General features: G+C 39.7%; 1 protein-coding gene across 3 annotated transcripts in view; it reads right to left on the reverse strand.

The window, feature by feature from the left end:
• Positions 1–18,260, reverse strand: part of RNGTT (RNA guanylyltransferase and 5'-phosphatase) — a 114,986-nt gene that overhangs the window by 12,872 nt on the left and 83,854 nt on the right. For all 3 annotated transcript variants that reach the window (XM_080999889.1, XM_080999890.1, XM_080999888.1), the window contains 2 exons: positions 7,335–7,435; positions 109–175 (listed from right to left, as the gene is read on the reverse strand). In XM_080999889.1, coding sequence (XP_080856015.1) covers positions 109–175; positions 7,335–7,435 — 168 coding nt within the window. The remainder of the gene's footprint in view (positions 1–108; positions 176–7,334; positions 7,436–18,260) is intronic.

Here is an 18,260-nt window from a genome sequence, read left to right on the forward strand (position 1 = left end):
AAGGCAACAACACAGCGTTCACTGCTTCTGAATATGTTAACAAAGGCAAAAGAATTGCACTGAAAGAGTTTTACCAACACACAGAGAGAGACAGTTCAGTTCTCTTACCTTAATTTGTGCAAAAGGAGTGTCTAAACTTCCAACATAAAGCAGTCCAACATTCTGCGGAAGAAGCCTAGAAAAGAAAATGCATTTTAAGAAATGTCTATTCAGAGTTACATGCCTTGCTAAGAGCAGTAAAAATGATTAAATGCACATAAGAAAAGCTGGTTTCTTAATAATACAGTACTCCTGTTGCTGAAAGCAAGTAATGTCAATAAAGCAAGTAAATCAATAAAATGTCTTAACAACAAGAACCTCAAAATAATGACGCATGCATACACAAACACACACAAACACACACAAACACACACATACAAAATCAATACACTGGAAAAATGAATACATTTCCCCCCTTCTCCCCTGCCCAAACTGTTCTGGGGGGTTGAGGAACCCCCTGGAATACAACTGAGGGGCCACAGGGGAGGAGGAGAAGTCCTGTTGCACAAGGCAGGTGTTGTCCACTGTCATCACCCCATATGTTGATTCAGAATGCACAAGATGTTCTCTCTTATTTTGGTGAATATTCCTGCCTCATGAAGTCTCACAAGTCATCTAAAAATTAATACTATAGACCAGTGCAGCAAATGTCTGAAATTGTATAACTTTATCTGCATCATTAGTAACATTTGAGTTTCTCACCTGTATCTGTAAACATGCAGCACAATTACAATGCTAACATTGACATAGATACAGTATTATAGGTTTATTACAGCCCAATCAATATTAGCTACTCAGCCTGAAAGCATTAATTCTTTATCCAGTTTCTAGCTACAAACAGAAATATCTTTGCCAAAGCAAAAAACCATAAAAAGTCCATATCAACATTTTTGTTTTTGGTCAAGTTAGAATAAGCTTGCCTCTGTAGATTGCAGAAGTACCATTTTAGCAATAAGTCATCTCTAAAACTTTGGATGCTTTATTTGTTTAGTCACTCTCATAGTAATACAGTCATTAGGACAGTTTAGAATATTTTCCCAAACAGTAAGAAAGACTGTTTGGGAAAATATTCTAAACTGTCCTAATGTAAGAAGTTGCATTTTTTTGGCAAAACAAGTGCCATTTAAAGATCTATTATTTCAAATTACTTCACAAATGGAATACTGTAAAGTGCATCAAGTCAGCAGTCGATGTTCTAATAATCAACATTTCAAGATAACTTAAGGTTTGATGGACTTCTGCAGAGGGCAGTATTTTCCTGAAAGGGCGCATTTTTGCTGAGCATGTTTTGTATGAGTGTTTTATTCAGCAATGCAACGCATAATATTAAGGGAAGTTTAAGGGAAATTGCAATATCATTGTTTATTATTGATAAACATAGGACAGGTGTTCGTTGTTATTTATTTAGATGCACCCCTGGGGAGTCGCAGGTTGTTAACAGGAAGCAAATGAGTATGTGTCATAATTAGGGTGGACATTGCCCAGATGTTTTCTGGAGCACTTTTTAAAATGGTTTAGTATTGCCATTTGCAGTCATTTGAACATTTTCTATAAATATATGCCAGTTGGTTAGGCTTTTCGTCAAAGTTATTGTTTCATTTTTATTACAGTTTGTGAAATATGTGAAAAAGGATGCCTAGATAATCCTGTAGCATGTCCTTACCCGCAATTGACAGATTTCCTATCGTGTGTTGAGCATTTTGTTCCGCCTATCTATAAATTATTCAAATAATTGATCTTCTCTTATTCCTTTGGGATATGATTGCGCAGTCTAATCGCCACTGCTGTTAGATTCCCCTCACCCCCCAGTGAACTCTCAATTCTCTCTCTCCATTTCATCTCTTTGTAAAGTTGTTTTTATCCAGTTGGGGATTGGGGATATGGAAACTATTCATGGGGTTTCCACAGTATTTAAAAGTGACTTTGGACTGACACATTTCAATTCCTTTGCCTCCTCTCTAGTTTATGAATGAGATAATAAAAAATGCTTTTGAAAAACAGCATTTGAAATCTTCTGTATCCTTGTATATTTTAGAAGTATATTCTAATATCATCCCTTTCTCCTGTCTCCCATGACTCAATACTTTATTCATCCTAATGGCTACGTCCTCATAGTTTATATTACAGTGGTACCTTGGGTTACATACGCTTCAGGTTACAGACTCCGCTAACCCGGAAATAGTGCTTCAGGTTAAGAAATTTGCTTCAGGATGAGAACAGAAATCGTGCTCCAGCGGCGTGGCGGCAGCAGGAGGCCCCATTAGCTAAAGTGGTGCTTCAGGTTAAGAACAGTTTCAGGTTAAGTACAGACCTCCGGAACAAATTAAGAACTTATCCGAGGTACCATTGTATTCTAATTCAGACCTTTTCACCTCCTCAGTGCAAATGTATCAAGATAAATGTGTTTGTGCATATGCAGTCCAAAGAAGCTGTAGGCTTTGGCTGCAGTATTGAAATAAGAAGTTTTGCGATCTGTAGCTCTGCCTTTTGTGTAAGTAAAGTATTGTTGCAACATAATCCTCTGCACAACTTCCTTACCAAATGCCAGTCTTGTGTATATCCACTTGGCAACACACTCAGTGCATGTAACAATTGCCATGTGAATCGTTTGTTTTTAAGGCCTTGTTTTAACTTGCTGTTGCTGTCCCTATTGGAATCATGCTATATTTGTTATCCAAACTCTGGTCTAGCTGGTTTCCCCACTAGCCTGTACTGCTCCAAATTTACAGAAAGTGTTATGATGTAATATGTGTCATTTTGGAACAGATTCTTAGGTAAGAGGATGATATTCCAGGGCAGGGATTGAGAAAAAGAAACACAAAATTTGAGAAGCTAGTGGAGGTGAAAATCCTATTAAAGCAAATAGAGTATTTATATTAGGATTGTCATGCCACTCATGCAAGGCCTTCCAGTTGTGCAACCAAACTTCCCCTCCCTCTCATCTCCCCATGCCCCCTCCCCCCAAATCTACTCCCAATGGATGAGGAAAACCCCATTGGGCTTTGTGAGGCTGCTGCTGGGCAAAACCTTGCTGGGCAAAATCTTGCCAAAATTGCACAAGAACTTGCGAAGTGCGCAAATCCTGCCTGAAATCAGCACTGATGCTGGTGGTGGGATGGGCTGTGCAGATGGGAGAATGGTATAGGATTGTGACACCCCCTTCCCATTTCCTGTCTTAATAAGGCTTACTTGAGTTTTCAAATCTAAGCAGCTTTTTATAAACTCATTTTGTTCCACATGCAATGACAAGGATGGTCATGTGAATTTAGGGGTGCTTAAAGCATCTAGGAAACCTATCTCTTTCAATTCAGTTGGAAAAATATGGAATAAACTGCTATATTCGCATTACAACAAATATACTTCTAAGTTTACTATGCTTAACCATTATGCTTTCAATTAGGTAAGGATCAAAAGAGAACAATTAAAACTGAAATCCTACATTCACTAACCAGGAAGAATGGCCCACTGAACTCAATGAATCTATTTCCAAGTAGACACATACAGAATTACACTGTGAGATGCATGCAAAATAATTTCTCCAAACGTGTGTAAACAAATAAAATGCACCTATCAGATGGTGCCTGATAACTGATTGTTCAGTTTGGTACCATAATGACCTCATTGCACTTGATTGAGGATTTCTACTTTATTTAAATTATTCATGATCAAACCGTACTACAAAGAAATTCCCTTGTCTACCTCAGACATCACCCCAAAGATCTAACTCATACTGGATGATAATAAACATTTTCCATCTTTATTTTTTGCTTAAAAACTGGTCAATGAGATAATAATTCATATTTCACTTGGCCAATTAAGATTCCCTTCTCAATATTATCAGTGAGTATCATAAGTAATCAGCCTTTAGGGTATTCACAGTATTGTGCATTCCAATTTGTTTCACACCACTGGAGCAAAACAATTTACATTCCTCATTGCAGAAAGACTCCAAGACGGCATTAATTCTCCTTTCCAGCTAAATGCTGGTCCAACCAGGTCATTTGCTCTGCTCTGGGATGCTATAAAAGCAGTAATTTGTGGCCTGTGTATTAATAATGTTGGCATGCCAAAACAAAAACAAAAACAAAAACTTTGGGAAATGGCAAACTCAGCTCAATTAACGAAATAATGCATTTAGAAAATAAGCATTAAAATACAGTGGTGCCTCGCAAGACGAAATTAATCCATTCCGCGAGTATCTTCGTCTAGCGGTTTTTTCGTCTTGCGAAGCAACCCTATTAGCGGCTTAGCGGATTAGCGCTATTAGCGGTTTAGCGGCTATTAAAGGCTTAGCGGCTTAGCTGCTAAAAGGCTATTAAAGGCTTAGCGGCTTAGAAAAAGGGGGGGGAGTGAAAAAAAATCTCAAGACTCGCAAGACATTTTCATCTTGCGAAGCAAGCCCATAGGGAAATTCGTCCTGCGAAGCGCATTGAAAAACGGAAAACCCTTTCGTCTAGCGGGTTTTCCGTCTTGCGAGGCATTCGTCTTGCGGGGCACCACTGTACACAGGCAGTAAAAAGTCATACACTAATCCATTGGGGAAATGTACATTTTTATTCTATTTGATCTATAATCTATCTATCACTGAATCATTAAATTATAGCATGAGCAATACAGATGGAAAGCCATTTAAATCCATGGCATCCAACAGCCCACACCCCTACATTAAGAAAAACTTGTTTTCTTTAAAAGGACAATGAAAAAGAAAAAAAGGGTTATTGAGTAGCTAATCACTAAAAACATGCACTTTCAGAAATGTACAGGCTATAACTAAAAGTGATACTTTGTAGGAACTTGTTTAAAACTATAAGATAAAAAAGAAAAATGTGTTTTTATAAGCCCAATTTGGCATCAGATGTTAAAATCCTAATTTGCTAAGTATAAAATAAACCTTTTCCCCATCTGAGATAGAACAAAAGGAAAGGCACTTTAAAAAAATGTTAAAGATACTTAAATTGTTGGCACCTCCATCTAAGAAGGCGAAGCATACCTTCCATACTAGTGGGGGGGGGGATCATTCTCCCAAAACTATCCAACATTTGTCCAGTATGTCTGAAAATTCCACATACTCAAGACTGATTTGGTTGCATTCTTCACTGTCTCTTCTGCTTGATTATACACTGCAGTAGTGAACAAAAATGCTAACAGGTTGTTTACTGATGCAAGTTCAGTAGTCATCTGTGAGGTAGTACTTCTGTCCTTCTCTTGAGGGGAGAGAGTTCTTCCTTTATACACGCCTCAAGAGATAAATGACATGAACCTTTCTGCTCAGTTCCTACAGGATGTAAGACTGCACGGAACGACCACTCAAAGATCATCACTTGCAAGGAAGAAGTTGTTTTTCTTCTTTGAGTGAGAAGTCCACAATTGGAGCCTTAGATGCCAGATCCCAGGTTTGAGTTCCAAACACTACTATGTGTAGGCACAGAACCATATTATTATGCCTTTATCGTGGCAAAACTGGTTCCTGATAATTCTGTAATATTTTGCAAAATATAAATGTTTGCAGTGCTTGAACAGAAGCAGAAATTCTGCAGCAATAAATGATTATTTATCAACAATTACTGTTTGATAAGTTTTGTAAAAGAAAATTGTTTCAAATAATTAAAACTAGCTGGTTACAATGTTAAACATTCACATTAAAAAGTGAAGTTATTCCAGTTCCTACATTACATACACATATGTAGTTTAGCTCTAACAAAGACAAGCATATGATTTTTTACACTCACTAGAACCACTATGCAAGATCATTTGTATCCTTCTATGACAAACCTGCAGTTATTAAGCTAGCTTATTCCTACCACTGCCATTATTTTAAAGAAACTGACAGTTTCTTTCTTCCTTTCCCTAATTTGAATGAAATATCTACCACGTAACTCTGCCTTTTCATCACGTCAAGGTACACACCTGATTTTGGCAGACCAGAATATAACTTTTCTAATTTTAAGACAAGCAAAAAAGCTACTCAGGATATTGCAATTTTAGCAAACTTAAGAATCTGTGATCCCTATACACGACCTCCCCAAAAAGTTTATTAAACAAGAGCATTTTTTGCATAGCTCTAGAACAGAATGAGCAGATTCTTTACTGCTCTAGCATATCAAATGTTAAAATGATGAGCCCCTCCACTCACACTTTCAAAGCACCTTCCCATAATTATTACAGAATGCTTCTTTGTGCCCATCCATTGAAGCCGAGTGCATCTAGCCATCCTTTCCCAATCCTTCCTTGTGCCTTGGGAAGTCCAACTTAAAGCCACTGGCAGGGCTTGAAAAGAAATCCACAGAGCCTAATGCAATATCAGGACTAAATAAATAAATCACTATTCAATGATTGCCTTTCTACCCTCATCCTGAAGAAGTGAGGAGCCTTTTTCAACCTGGGGGTCACACTCCCTTGTGGCTGACCTTGTGACATGACAAAAGCGGGCAGGGCAAAGTTTGTGACTTTCTCCTTTTCTCTGCAAGCTTCCGTGTTTGCTGGCTGTGCCTCTACCTCCTCTTTAAGCTGTCTCTATCCTCCGGATGAGGGACGCGGGTGGCGCTGTGGGTTAAAACACAGAGCCTAGGACTTGCTGATCAGAAGGTCGGCAGTTCGAATCCCCACGACGGGGGGTGAGCTCCTGTTGTTCGGTTCCTGCTCCTGCCAACCTAGCAGTTTGAAAGCACGTCAAAGTGCAAGTACATAAATAGGTACTGCTCCGGCGGGAAAGTAAACGGCGTTTCCGTGCGCTGCTCTGGTTCGCCAGAAGGCTTAGTCATGCTGGCCACATGTATGCCAGCTCCCTCGGCCAATAAAGCGAGATGAGCGCCGCAACCCCAGAGTCGGTCATGACTGGACCTAATGGTCAGGGGTCCCTTTACCTTTATCCTCCAGATAAGCTTGGTTTTTTTCCAGTGTAAGAGCTGTGGTAGCTTTCCCTTTGTGAGCCTTGCTGTATTTTCTGGCATTGATGATGCAGCTACTCAAAAGTGGTTTTCTAAATTTGGGTCTGTTAACCTGGCACAAGGGAAAGTTTTATAACAGAAAACTTGGGGATGGGGTGGGGGACTGCTTCAGCAACACATAAAATTGCATTGCTGCTTGGAATTAAGCATATGCTTCCTCAAGGCTAGAAATTATTTGGAACCTACAAAGAGTCTGAAGAATTGCTAAAGAGGAATCTTGAAATAACTCTTGTCTCACCCAGCTTCCTCATCCGCAGCCCACTTGCCTGCAACACACCTAATAATACACAGTCCACTTATATATAAAAATGAGGCTAAAAATAAGATGAATGGGAAGAGCTTACATACCCTTCTCCACCAACTCTTGTTATTTTTAGACGAAAATCCACCGAATTCAGACTGGGTGGCTTCCATTTCAAAATGTCATCACATCGTCCCGGCTTGTATTTCTTAAAAAAAAAAAAAAAGAATAAAAATTAAAGGAACGTTGTTTTGTTTTTAAGCCAGCATTTAATAGCTTGTCAGATATTTCAGAATGGCCATGTCTGTACTGTAACATCCCAAAATTCATGCCTGGTGCTTTAACATGAAGCAGGAAGTAATCAGACCTCCTAGACGATGGCACCATGCTATACGGGATTTTACAAGCTTCTTCTGTAAAATATATGCTGCCCCTATGATTCTTCTTAATCTGCTAAGGGGCATATTTGGGGATCAGTGCACACAGCTGTCACATGGTCCAAACGGTCAGATGTACTAAATGAATTAATGAAATGACTGAGTTGCCCTCGCCTTGCCAAACCCATTAAGTTACTAAGCAAATCTGGTATGGCTAACGATGGATGTTTGTACCTTTATCCCAAAGCTGGTTTGTTATAAATGTAACACAATATGCAATTCAGAAAGGTAACAGGATAATAAAACACACAAATTATATCTTCTAAAGATAAGAATCAGCTTTCATAATATTGTGATTATTTCAAACTTTTGCATAAGTGTGTCAAAATAGGGATGGAAGTTTGAAATTCAACCAAGTCTAGAAAAAAACATTCATGTCATAAGGCAAGCTGAAACTGGGTGGGGAGAATCATTTTGCAAGCATTTTTGCCATTTCAGGGAGGAGTCATGAAAGTGACTGGAATACTAAGCAGTGTATGCATAAATTTAAACTCAATTACAATATCATAGGACACAATGTGAATTATTGTAGGAAGCCACAAGTCAGTGTTTCAACAGATCTGGCTCTAGCAACAGCTTCCTCACCCACAGCAGTTTTGACAACAACCACCACCTTCCTGCATGGGAACATGAATACACCTATAACCAAACACACCAAAATGTAGGTTAATGGAACAGAATACTCTTGGAGGAGCCACATGTGAACACAAAAAGAGCCCTGCTAAAGCAGACAAAAGGCCTACCTAGCCCAGAATCCTGTTCTCCTACTGGCAATCTATATGCATATGGGAATCCTGAAAGCAGGAAATATGCACAACAATACTCTTCCTCATTTGTGCTCCCCAGTAACTGTTATTCAGTGACATATTGCCTCCAGTTCTGGAGTCGTCCACAGCTATCATGACTAGCAGCCACTGATAGCCATTCTCCATAAATTCAAACCCAATTCAAAGGGAATTCAAGGACCAATTCAGGGACCGCCTCTTTCCATATGAACCTACCTGGACCTTCAGACCATCTTCTGAGGCCCTTCTTTGTGTGCCTTCTCCTAGAGGTCTAGAGGGTGGCAACACGAGAATGGGCCTTCTCTGCAGTGGCTCCCCATCTGTGGAATGCTCTCCCCAGGGAAGTTCACCTGGCGCCTTCATTATATACCTTTAGGTGCCAGGCAAAAATGGTCCTTTGTAACTAGGTCTTTGGTTGATTTGATTGACACCCTATGCTCTTTTAAAATGTGGGTTTTTTAGCGGGGGTTATTAGGTTGTTTATATTTTGATTATGTATTTTGTGGTTTTATATTTTGATTTTGTTCTGTGAACTGCCCTGAGACCTCTGGGTATAGGGTGGTATATATATATTCAATAAATAATAATAACAATAATAAATTTGTCTAAAACCATTTTAAAGCCATCCAACTTGGTGGTCATTATGTCATCTTATAGAAGTGAGCTTCTTAGTTTAACTGTGAGCTAGTTATGTGAAGAAGGTTAATGAAGTGGTTTCAGTTACTCAATTTCTTTACTTTTTATGTATCAAGTTTTACGCCCCATCTAAAAAAGAGTATCTGGAAAAAGTATGAAAAACAAGGAACTCAAATGAATGTCTACCTTACAACGAAAAATTTATTTAGAAAAAAGATGGCTGGGATTGAGAGAGGGGAAATCATGATATATCATGATTGCATGATTACAGAAGTGGGAAACAGATAAAGAAACTTATCTTCCTCTCTCATCATATTCAGACTCATTTCTCCCACGCAACAGAAGAAACTAAGGAAGTGAACCAGAGTTTTCATAAGCAAATCCCATTGGCTGCAATCTCAAGGTCTGCATGGCTCTCAAAGTAAATGTTGTGCAAGCTGCTACTTATACTTCCTGTAGGTAGAATCTTGAAGCAGTATTTGGCAGAGCACATTTATTTGACTGCAGCTGTAATTCTGGGCATGTTCTTGGTGAGTGGCTGAAATAGCCACAGGTTTTTCTTGCATTGGGTAAAAGCCCCGCCACTTTTGCATTAAAAAAAAAAATCAATTAACAGGTTAATATAGTATGCTATGCATGGAACATGCTCACGCACCTAATTCTTTATAGCCCTCAGTACATCAGTGCTTTAGCCTGCTGCAACATGCCCCACCTCCAGCCAAGATATTCAACAATTATGCAGAGTTACTAACATGTGTTATATCCAATTATGTCCTTCCACGGATGGAAGGCTGTTCAATGCAGTGGAAGCTTCAATCAGCAGGACAGACAATGAGGCTACTTTGGCAATTCCACGCACCCCGGTCTGCACCAGAGTTGGGGGATCCTTTGGAACAGCATAGAAGGTGGTGCAGGGGTCTGCTGGATCTACAACAGTCACTTCCCTCCCCCCATCTAACTGACATAAGTCTCTCTTGAATCATAGTACCTTATGTTAGTGGAGGGTCACCACTAGCTACAACCTAGTACGATCCAATGTATGACTTTATGGAAAAGCAGAGAGAATGTCATTTCCTTCCTACTGGTCTCTCTAGCCAACTAACAAAAAGTGCCTGGTCTTGTTTGGGAATTCTAGGAAACAAAAAACATAGTGCAGTTTTGAAATCAGAGGTTAAAGTCAGTGTTGTTGTGAAAGGTTCAGTCCATCATCTTGATTCAAAATGGTGCCATACATAACCAAACATAGACAAAACCTGCTCCTTGATCTCAGAACCACCATGTAAATTTGGTTGTGATATCTTACTAGGTGTCCAAATGCATAGAGAAGAGACAGAGAGACAACCAACTTTCCAAAATATGTATCGGATGCAGCCATTTGTTCCCCCAGCAAACTAACAGCCAACATATTGTGATGTTCTTCCCTGGACTCCAAGAGACCTTCTTCCTGAATTTAACTTGTTTGAGCATAGTCCTTTATTTCCATCTACTAAATATTGCCACCAACAAATGTCCGTATATTTAAAGCTATGGTTTTCCCAGTAGTGATGTATGGAAGTGAGAGCTGGACCATAAAGAAGGCTGATCGCCGAATAATTGATGCTTTTGAATTATGGTGCTGGAGGAGACTCTTGAGAGTCCCATGGACTGCAAGAAGATCAAACCTCTCCATTCTTAAGGAAATGAGCCCTGAGTGCTCACTGGAAGGACAGATCATGAGGCTGAGGCTCCAATACTTTGGTCGCCTCATGAGAAGGGAAGACTCCCTGGAAAAGACCCTGATGTTGGGAAAGATTAAGGGCACAAGGAGAAGGGGACGACAGAGGACAAGATGGTTGGACAGTATTCTCAAAGCTACCAACTTCAGTTTGACCAAACTGTGGGAGGCACCATGGAGTCACGAAGAATCGGACATGATTAAACAGCAACAACAACAAATATTGCCAATCACAATATTCAAAGTCATTATTAAGAATGTATCCTAACAGGCACTACCCAATTTTCTGGCAAAAGCCTACCCAAACTCATTTACATGCAGTAGTTAAGTCTGCATTTTTGCCACCTGAACTACCATATTCCTCTGAGTCCTATTTAAACAGCTGTTAGGAGATTTTACATGCAACATGACATCAAGTAATTAAAACTGTTGCTTGAACATTATTACTGTAACATTACATTAGTTAACTTGTATGCCTGAGATTTCTAACCTTAAAAATTAAACACAGTTATTCAGCTTATATAGTCCATGCAGAATTTCAGATAAAAAAAAGAAGTGTTCAACTTGACTGGAAGAGAGTGAAAGTTCTTATGTTGGAGGTATGCTATCTCAGTGGAAGAATTCTGGGGCATTTTATAGGAGCTTATACACAACTCTGGGTAAGGCTGCCAGGATATGCTATCACCATTCCTGAATGAAAATTCACTTATTGCTTCTTTGTGGTTCTGCATTACAAGTGATGGATAAACTGTCTTCCACTTTCTTGAGCTTTCTGCTGAGGAGCGCTTAATAAGTTTCCAAGAACCCCCAGGATTCATCAAAGCAAAGTTTGAAAACCACTAATTTAACAGGCCCATTTGCTTTTAAAACAAACAAAACCACCCAAAGCTGATACCTGAGTGATAAAAGACATTATAGAATATGAAGATTCATTCTGACATTTTTAGATGTAAGGCTCTTTAATGACACAATTTCTGCCAAGAACTGCAGTCTCTCCATTCCCCCTTCATAATTGCTAATAATTAAATGTTATGTTTTAAATTCTAAAAACTGTATTATTGTAGACATAGCAGTAGCTGAAAACTGTTGTCCAGACAATGCCAATCTTTAAAATGTTCACATTTTAAGTCAGAGTAAGCACATCCGACCAGAAATAATCATGGCTAATGAAGACAAGACTTCACCTCTGCTATGAAGGGATGAGTGTTTGCAGCTCAATCTGTACCTGCCTATCTTAGGGCCAAACTAGACACAAGACCATTCACGTTGTTTTAAATTATTTTTAAATGGCTATAAATGCAAATTGTCAGAATGGAGGAATGGGCACTTTCCCCTAAGGTAATTAGTAGGTGGGTAGCAGTTTTTAGATTGGGACCACAATAAGGCAAGGGTTAAAGCCCCTCTACTTATCCCAATCTGGGACCCTGAGACTGCTATTTGCTAGGGGTGGAATCACGCATTCCCTCCATACCTAAAATTTACTGTTAAAAAGCCATCCATGCAATTTCAGTTCCCCAATCCTCCTATATACTTTTCCTGTGCTAGCAACTGCACTGCCAGACATAACTTCATGTCAGTCTCATAGCTACCTGCAGGTTCTTTTTTGGCTTATCCATGTCTATGATATCAATGTCCTGCTTAAAAAAAAACCTCACACACTACACATCAATGTGAATGTTACTGATATAAAAGTAAAAGTATCCCTGGTTGTCAGGGAACTGCCATCGGAGCTGGAGGCGGAGGGAAGGCTCCAGAGGGATGCCGGAGAGGGTCCCAGTAGGGAGAGAGGCAGCCCGTCCGCTGGGGAAGGAAATCAGCGTAACACCAGTGGAGAAAGGGGGCAGATGGGGGAATCGGAGAGGAGGCTCCAAGACTCTTCGCCGGAGACCAGTGGAGAGAGTACGGGTCCTCCGCTGCCCACACCCTCCCTGCGCAGAAGGCTTCCGCGCAGGGAGACTAGGTGGAGACTAGGTGTCAAGGAACTTTTGTGCTGGAAGAAGTTCAAGAAACGCCCACTGACGGATTCTGCCAGCGACTGAGACAGCCACAAAGCTAGAGGCTGTCCGGTCAGAAAGGGTTCAACCAGGTAACCTAGCCAGGAGTGGCGGCAACTTACACACGAGCAACCCCTAAACCCATTACACTGGTGAAGGTAAAATTGTGTTGGAAGCCCTACAGTATGCTATGGCAGGGTCAGCCAGCATAGTGTTCTCCAGAGGTTCTTGGACTACTGTGCCCATAATCCCTGACCAATAACCATTCAGACAGGGGGTGATGGGCGCTGTCACCCAACCACACCCAGAGATCGTCACATTGACAGCTCCTGAATGACTACAGGCTTTAGAAGAGAGCACAAACAATGTCTGCTGCCGAAAGGCCTATGAGATTGCTGGGGATCCTTCCCTAGAGATCCTCTTCTGCTTTAGTTTTACCTTAATATAAGCTTTTTGCCCGAAAATTTTAGATCCTTTGTGGATCATTCCCTTGCCCCATGGCTTCTAAAGAAAATTGTGTGTTTACTTTTCCTCATCACCAGCTTCCCTGGAACTTATCCTAAAATAGCCAAAGTTTTATTACATAAACAGAGTTATTATGATGGAAAAACAACATGTTAAAAGGTGTTTTCTTCAACTGAGAACTATCCATTGCACCAGCAATCAAGGCTAGCCTTGAAACTAGCTTTAGCTTGGGTTCTAGAAGTCTGGGCAAAAGAAACCAGTCAAATATGGGCCCCACACTTTCTTCTTCTTCTTCCAAATAACGGCCCAAAGAGGTATTGATTTGGTGGTAACCACTTACCTCCAATGATGTTAGAACCCTGCTGACTTCTGCAATGCGTTTCCATATATCTCCATCTAAGATAAAGCATATTAAAGCTTTATACCTCTGGAAATATTTTTTTAGATTGGAAGAAGAATTCCACAACTAGAATAGCACTCCTGGGATTTGGAAATCCAGGAGATTAATCAAATCATTTGGGCTGAAAAATGTTTTGGACAAGCATTTTCTCTGCTTTATTATCTAAACAAAAAATTGCCCATACACCTACACTTATGACAGCTAGTCTTAATCAGTAGCAATCTGCCTTGCATTGCCATTGTTCTTACCCTTAACTGTCCATGAGAGGAGAGAGGGAAATCACACACAAGATAAATTACTTCCTCTCAAAGGCTGAACCATTACCATGATTACCTAATTTGCCCAACCTTCCAGAAAGACAAAAGCCAAACCTTCCATTCATTAGTCTCACTTGGTCAAGTCCCTTTGGCAAACAGCCTCTGGAGGGTGAAGATCCCCAGTATTATCTCCATCTACATTAAATGTACTTAGGCATTCAGCTGCAGATACCACAAATGAAAGAAATTCTCACAATTTAACAATAGTGCTGCCTACTGATATGCATTCCATCCATTCCCTAACTCCATGCTTCTAAACACAGGATCAAGTAAGTCCCCACACTTATGCACTTGGATCATCACAACCTGCAAATTTAGCATAGGAGACTATGGTTTATTTCCCTTCCTTGATTGTTTTGATTGGAAGAAACATAGTTAAATAGTGGTGAAGGGTAATGTTACTTTGCAAGGGACTGCCATCTTCCACACACTTATGTACTAATAAGTCCTATTGAACCCAGTAAGACTTGCTTCCAAATTGCAGAGGATTGCACTGTAAATTATCTTTCAGCTCTGATGACCTTGGAGGTCGGCGGTTCGAATCCCTGTGACGGGGTGAGCTCCCGTTGCTCGGTCCCAGCTCCTGCCAACCTATCAGTTCAAAAGCATGCCAAAAAGTGCAAGTAGATTAATAGGTACCACTCCGGCAGGAAGGTAAACGGCGTTTCTGTACGCTGCTCTGGTTCACCAGAAGCGGCTTAGTCAGGCTGGCCACATGACCCGGAAAAACCGTCTGCAGACAAACACCAGCTCCCTCGGCCTGTAAAGCGAGATGAGTACCGCAACCCCAGAGTCCTCTGCGACTGGACTTAACTGTCAGGGGTCCTTTACCTTGACCTTTTAAAAACATTCATTTAGACTATAACTGCAAGAACAACATCCAGATGCTTATCTTAAAATGAAACGGTCAATTCAGTTGGTCTGATGCAGTCGAAATAATAATAATAATAATAATAATAATAATAATAATAAATGTCTAGTAGCACCTTATAGAGCAACTAAGTTTGATCTGGTATAAGCTTCGGTGTGCATGCACACTTCTCTGGTCGCATAGACACACCAGCACATTACAGGTTAGGAAGGTTAATCTGGAGGCCATCTTTGGGATCTCTCCGCAAGCCTGTGATTATATCTGTGAGATGGGATTCTGTAGAAAAAGATAATCCTTAAAGCTGTTGAAACAGTCTCTTTGTTAAGCAGTGCTTTTTTCTGGGGGGACGCAGGGGTACGCATACCCCTAAACATTTTGTGAATCTAAGTTTGGCCTCACTGAGGGGCAGTATTTCAATATGAGTAGGAAAATGAGAGTACCCCTAAACATTTTTTAGACTGTTGTTAAGTTAATGGCTCTAGTCATGTCTGATAAGTATCTTTTTGCATAGCTAAAGATCTGCACTTGTGTGACCATAGAAACTAAAGAGCTGGAGCTCTTTCAAGAAAGTGGGTTGAGGGAGGGAGGCCTTTCGCTGGCTGGAGGTTATATCATTCAGAGTGTTGAAGCTGTACAAAGCAGCAAGAAATTCTGAACTAGGCAGGGAAGAGACAGTAAAGGCTTGACATGCTTTCTGAGCTGAATCCAAAGCTATGGCTTGGGGGTGGGGTCCTATAAAATTAATGGGGAGCAAGATCTGTTAGAATGTTAAAGCCAAAGACCTTCCATCCTATGCTAAGCCTTTATATGTGTATAAATAAAATCATATAGCATGAAGATCCAAGGATCTGAAGTGATCTTCAGTGTAAGAAAATGAAAAATTATGTATGTAGTGGCACCTGCTGAAATCTCTTACAGTGCTCAGAGATTAGGGTGCAAACAATTTTATATATATACATTTCAGAGATCCAAGGTCTAAAAAAATTCAATTTAGTTTTGTAGTTCTTAATGAAAGGGATCACAAATATATGAATGTGCATTTTGCATCTCTCTTCCTCATATAAAGGAAGGAGGTACGCATTATTTACTGGGATCTTTTAGGAAGTTTACTATGTGTCACAGAGAGTGAAGTGATACATTTTAATGTATCTGTCTGCGAAAAACTGCTTCTGCTTGTGGCATATAGGGAAGCTAGTGGGTCTAGAGCAAACTCGGCCCTCCAGCTGTTTTTGGACTACAACTTCCATCATCCCTAGCTAACAGGACCAGTGGTCAGGGATGATGGGAACTGTAGTTCAAAAACAGCTGGAGAGCCAAGTTTGGCCATGCCTGGTCTAGAGACTTACGCATTGTAATCCTCATGGTAGATCGAGTCTGTACCGTTTAGCATGTCAAGACAGAGAAAAATGAACACATCTGATTTTAAAATAATGTCTATTGTTCCAGTAATTGCACAAAGCATGATTGAATTTCATCAGTTAGAGAGGATGATGCACCTTTATGTAAAAGGTTTTATTGGGTTTGCAGGGACTCCAAACAACAATGGCAAGCAAATAATAGTTAGAAAATTACAGTAGCTATTACAGCTTGGACTTGCAACGAAATATTGTCGTCTACAGTGCTTCTGTTCAGACTTCCAACCACTCCATTACAGTGCCTACAATGGTCAGTCAGCTTTCCATGCCCCTTGAGCCCACTAGTCCTCCATAAGCTTTTTTGGGCTCCCCACCACTACCTTCAAGGTTATGTGTCTAAATATCTTCTGTACGTCTGCAAAGCCTAGACGTCCCCTCCCCAACCTGCTGATATCAGCCTCCTCTATGTTGATGGCACTGACAGGCTACATAAGAAGTGACACAGAGAGAACTGAGTGCACTATTCACGTATATACTAGACTTGTCAATACTTTGAGATATTTCAATTGTTCCTTAGTCTTCAAGCAAAAAGCATGTGATCAACACATTTTTATTGTACATTATATTTGTAATTACAGCGGTTAAATGTCTGCTTCTTACGTGCCATAATTTAAACTCAGAGCTCAGGCCTCATTAAACATCTCATTTCAAAAGCCTACTAATAGCTTTTCTTGATATTCCACTGAGCATGACAAAAACATGACAATTTTTTCTCCATAGCTACCTTCATTTAAATATTATAATTAATCCCATTATTTATTTGATATGATAGGAGAGGGGTTTTTTTTGCTTTTTGTTTAATTGTCGCGGTCTAAACTCTGTTGTAGCATTCGAATAAAATCTGTACTAGTTGGTAGTAAGAATCAAAACCACAGATAATTAAATATTTATTTATACCTTTGGCTTTGATAACAATCTGACAAGTTTTGGCAATAAGTTAATAATGAATATGTGAAATATGGAGTGGATGGGAAATTGTATGTAAAGTAAGAAGATATTCTTTATTCTATTATGTTAGATAAAAAATTTCTTTCTTTTGGTTGATTTGTTTTATATTTTTGTATTAATGGATGATGAAGAATGTTTCTTTTGTTTATTTCAATTAAACAAATAAAATTATATATACAAAAAGGAGAGTTCACAGCTGAAAACCTTCAGACTTAAAGCAGCTACAAAAATTATCAGTGTTCATTTTCTTAAGCTTCATGGTTTAGCCAGTGGTCTTCTATCCCAAATGATCATTAAGACAAATGGCAGTAGGAACCAGAAGAAACTGTTCAGTAAGAGAAAGGCTAGAAAATAAGATGAGTGCCGCCTTAATTCCAATGGCTAGTCTGATAGTCCTGCTGCTTTGAGATAAATAAAATAACCAGCAGGTAGGGTGAATGTGTTAGTGTCATTAAAAACTGAGTAATTAAACTCCATTCTAATTTGATTTGCCAGTTTGCCAAGCACTCTTTCCCTGAGTTATGAATAAGGTTAAGATCCAACAATCCTGCAATGCTTCCCAATTTGGTCATTAATTGCATTAGTTAATCCCCAAAGATGAGGTGGGGAGATAAAGTTAAGAAGTTATGTTTCGGTTATAGAGTTGGTTAAAGTACATAACACGCTGACCCCTAGTAGCTAAAACCACTAGTGGAAAATGGCTGCATGATCTACTGCGAATTCAGTCAGCGACATATTCTTTATCTTTCTGAAATATCAGCCTGCACACATATGCAGGGCTCTGGCAGTAACTGTAGACTATCCTACACGGCTGCCTGTGTGCTCGGTTGCACAGCTACAGCTATGAATGCTGCCACTTTATCTCATTGTAAAAATGAGTAATAAGTATTTTCAAGTTCACCACCTTCAGCATTAAGAAAGCCTTAAGAAAATGGCTCTGTGCGTTAGTTTCCCACTTTGCCTTAAAAGTGACTTTTTCAAGCCAGTATCATTTGACTGATATTTTACTTCTTCACTGTATTAAAACACTAACCATGTATGTGTTTCAATA

The sequence above is a fragment of the Podarcis pityusensis genome (genome assembly GCF_964106645.2).
Source record: "Podarcis pityusensis genome assembly, chromosome: 3".
NCBI lineage: Eukaryota > Metazoa > Chordata > Lepidosauria > Squamata > Lacertidae > Podarcis > Podarcis pityusensis.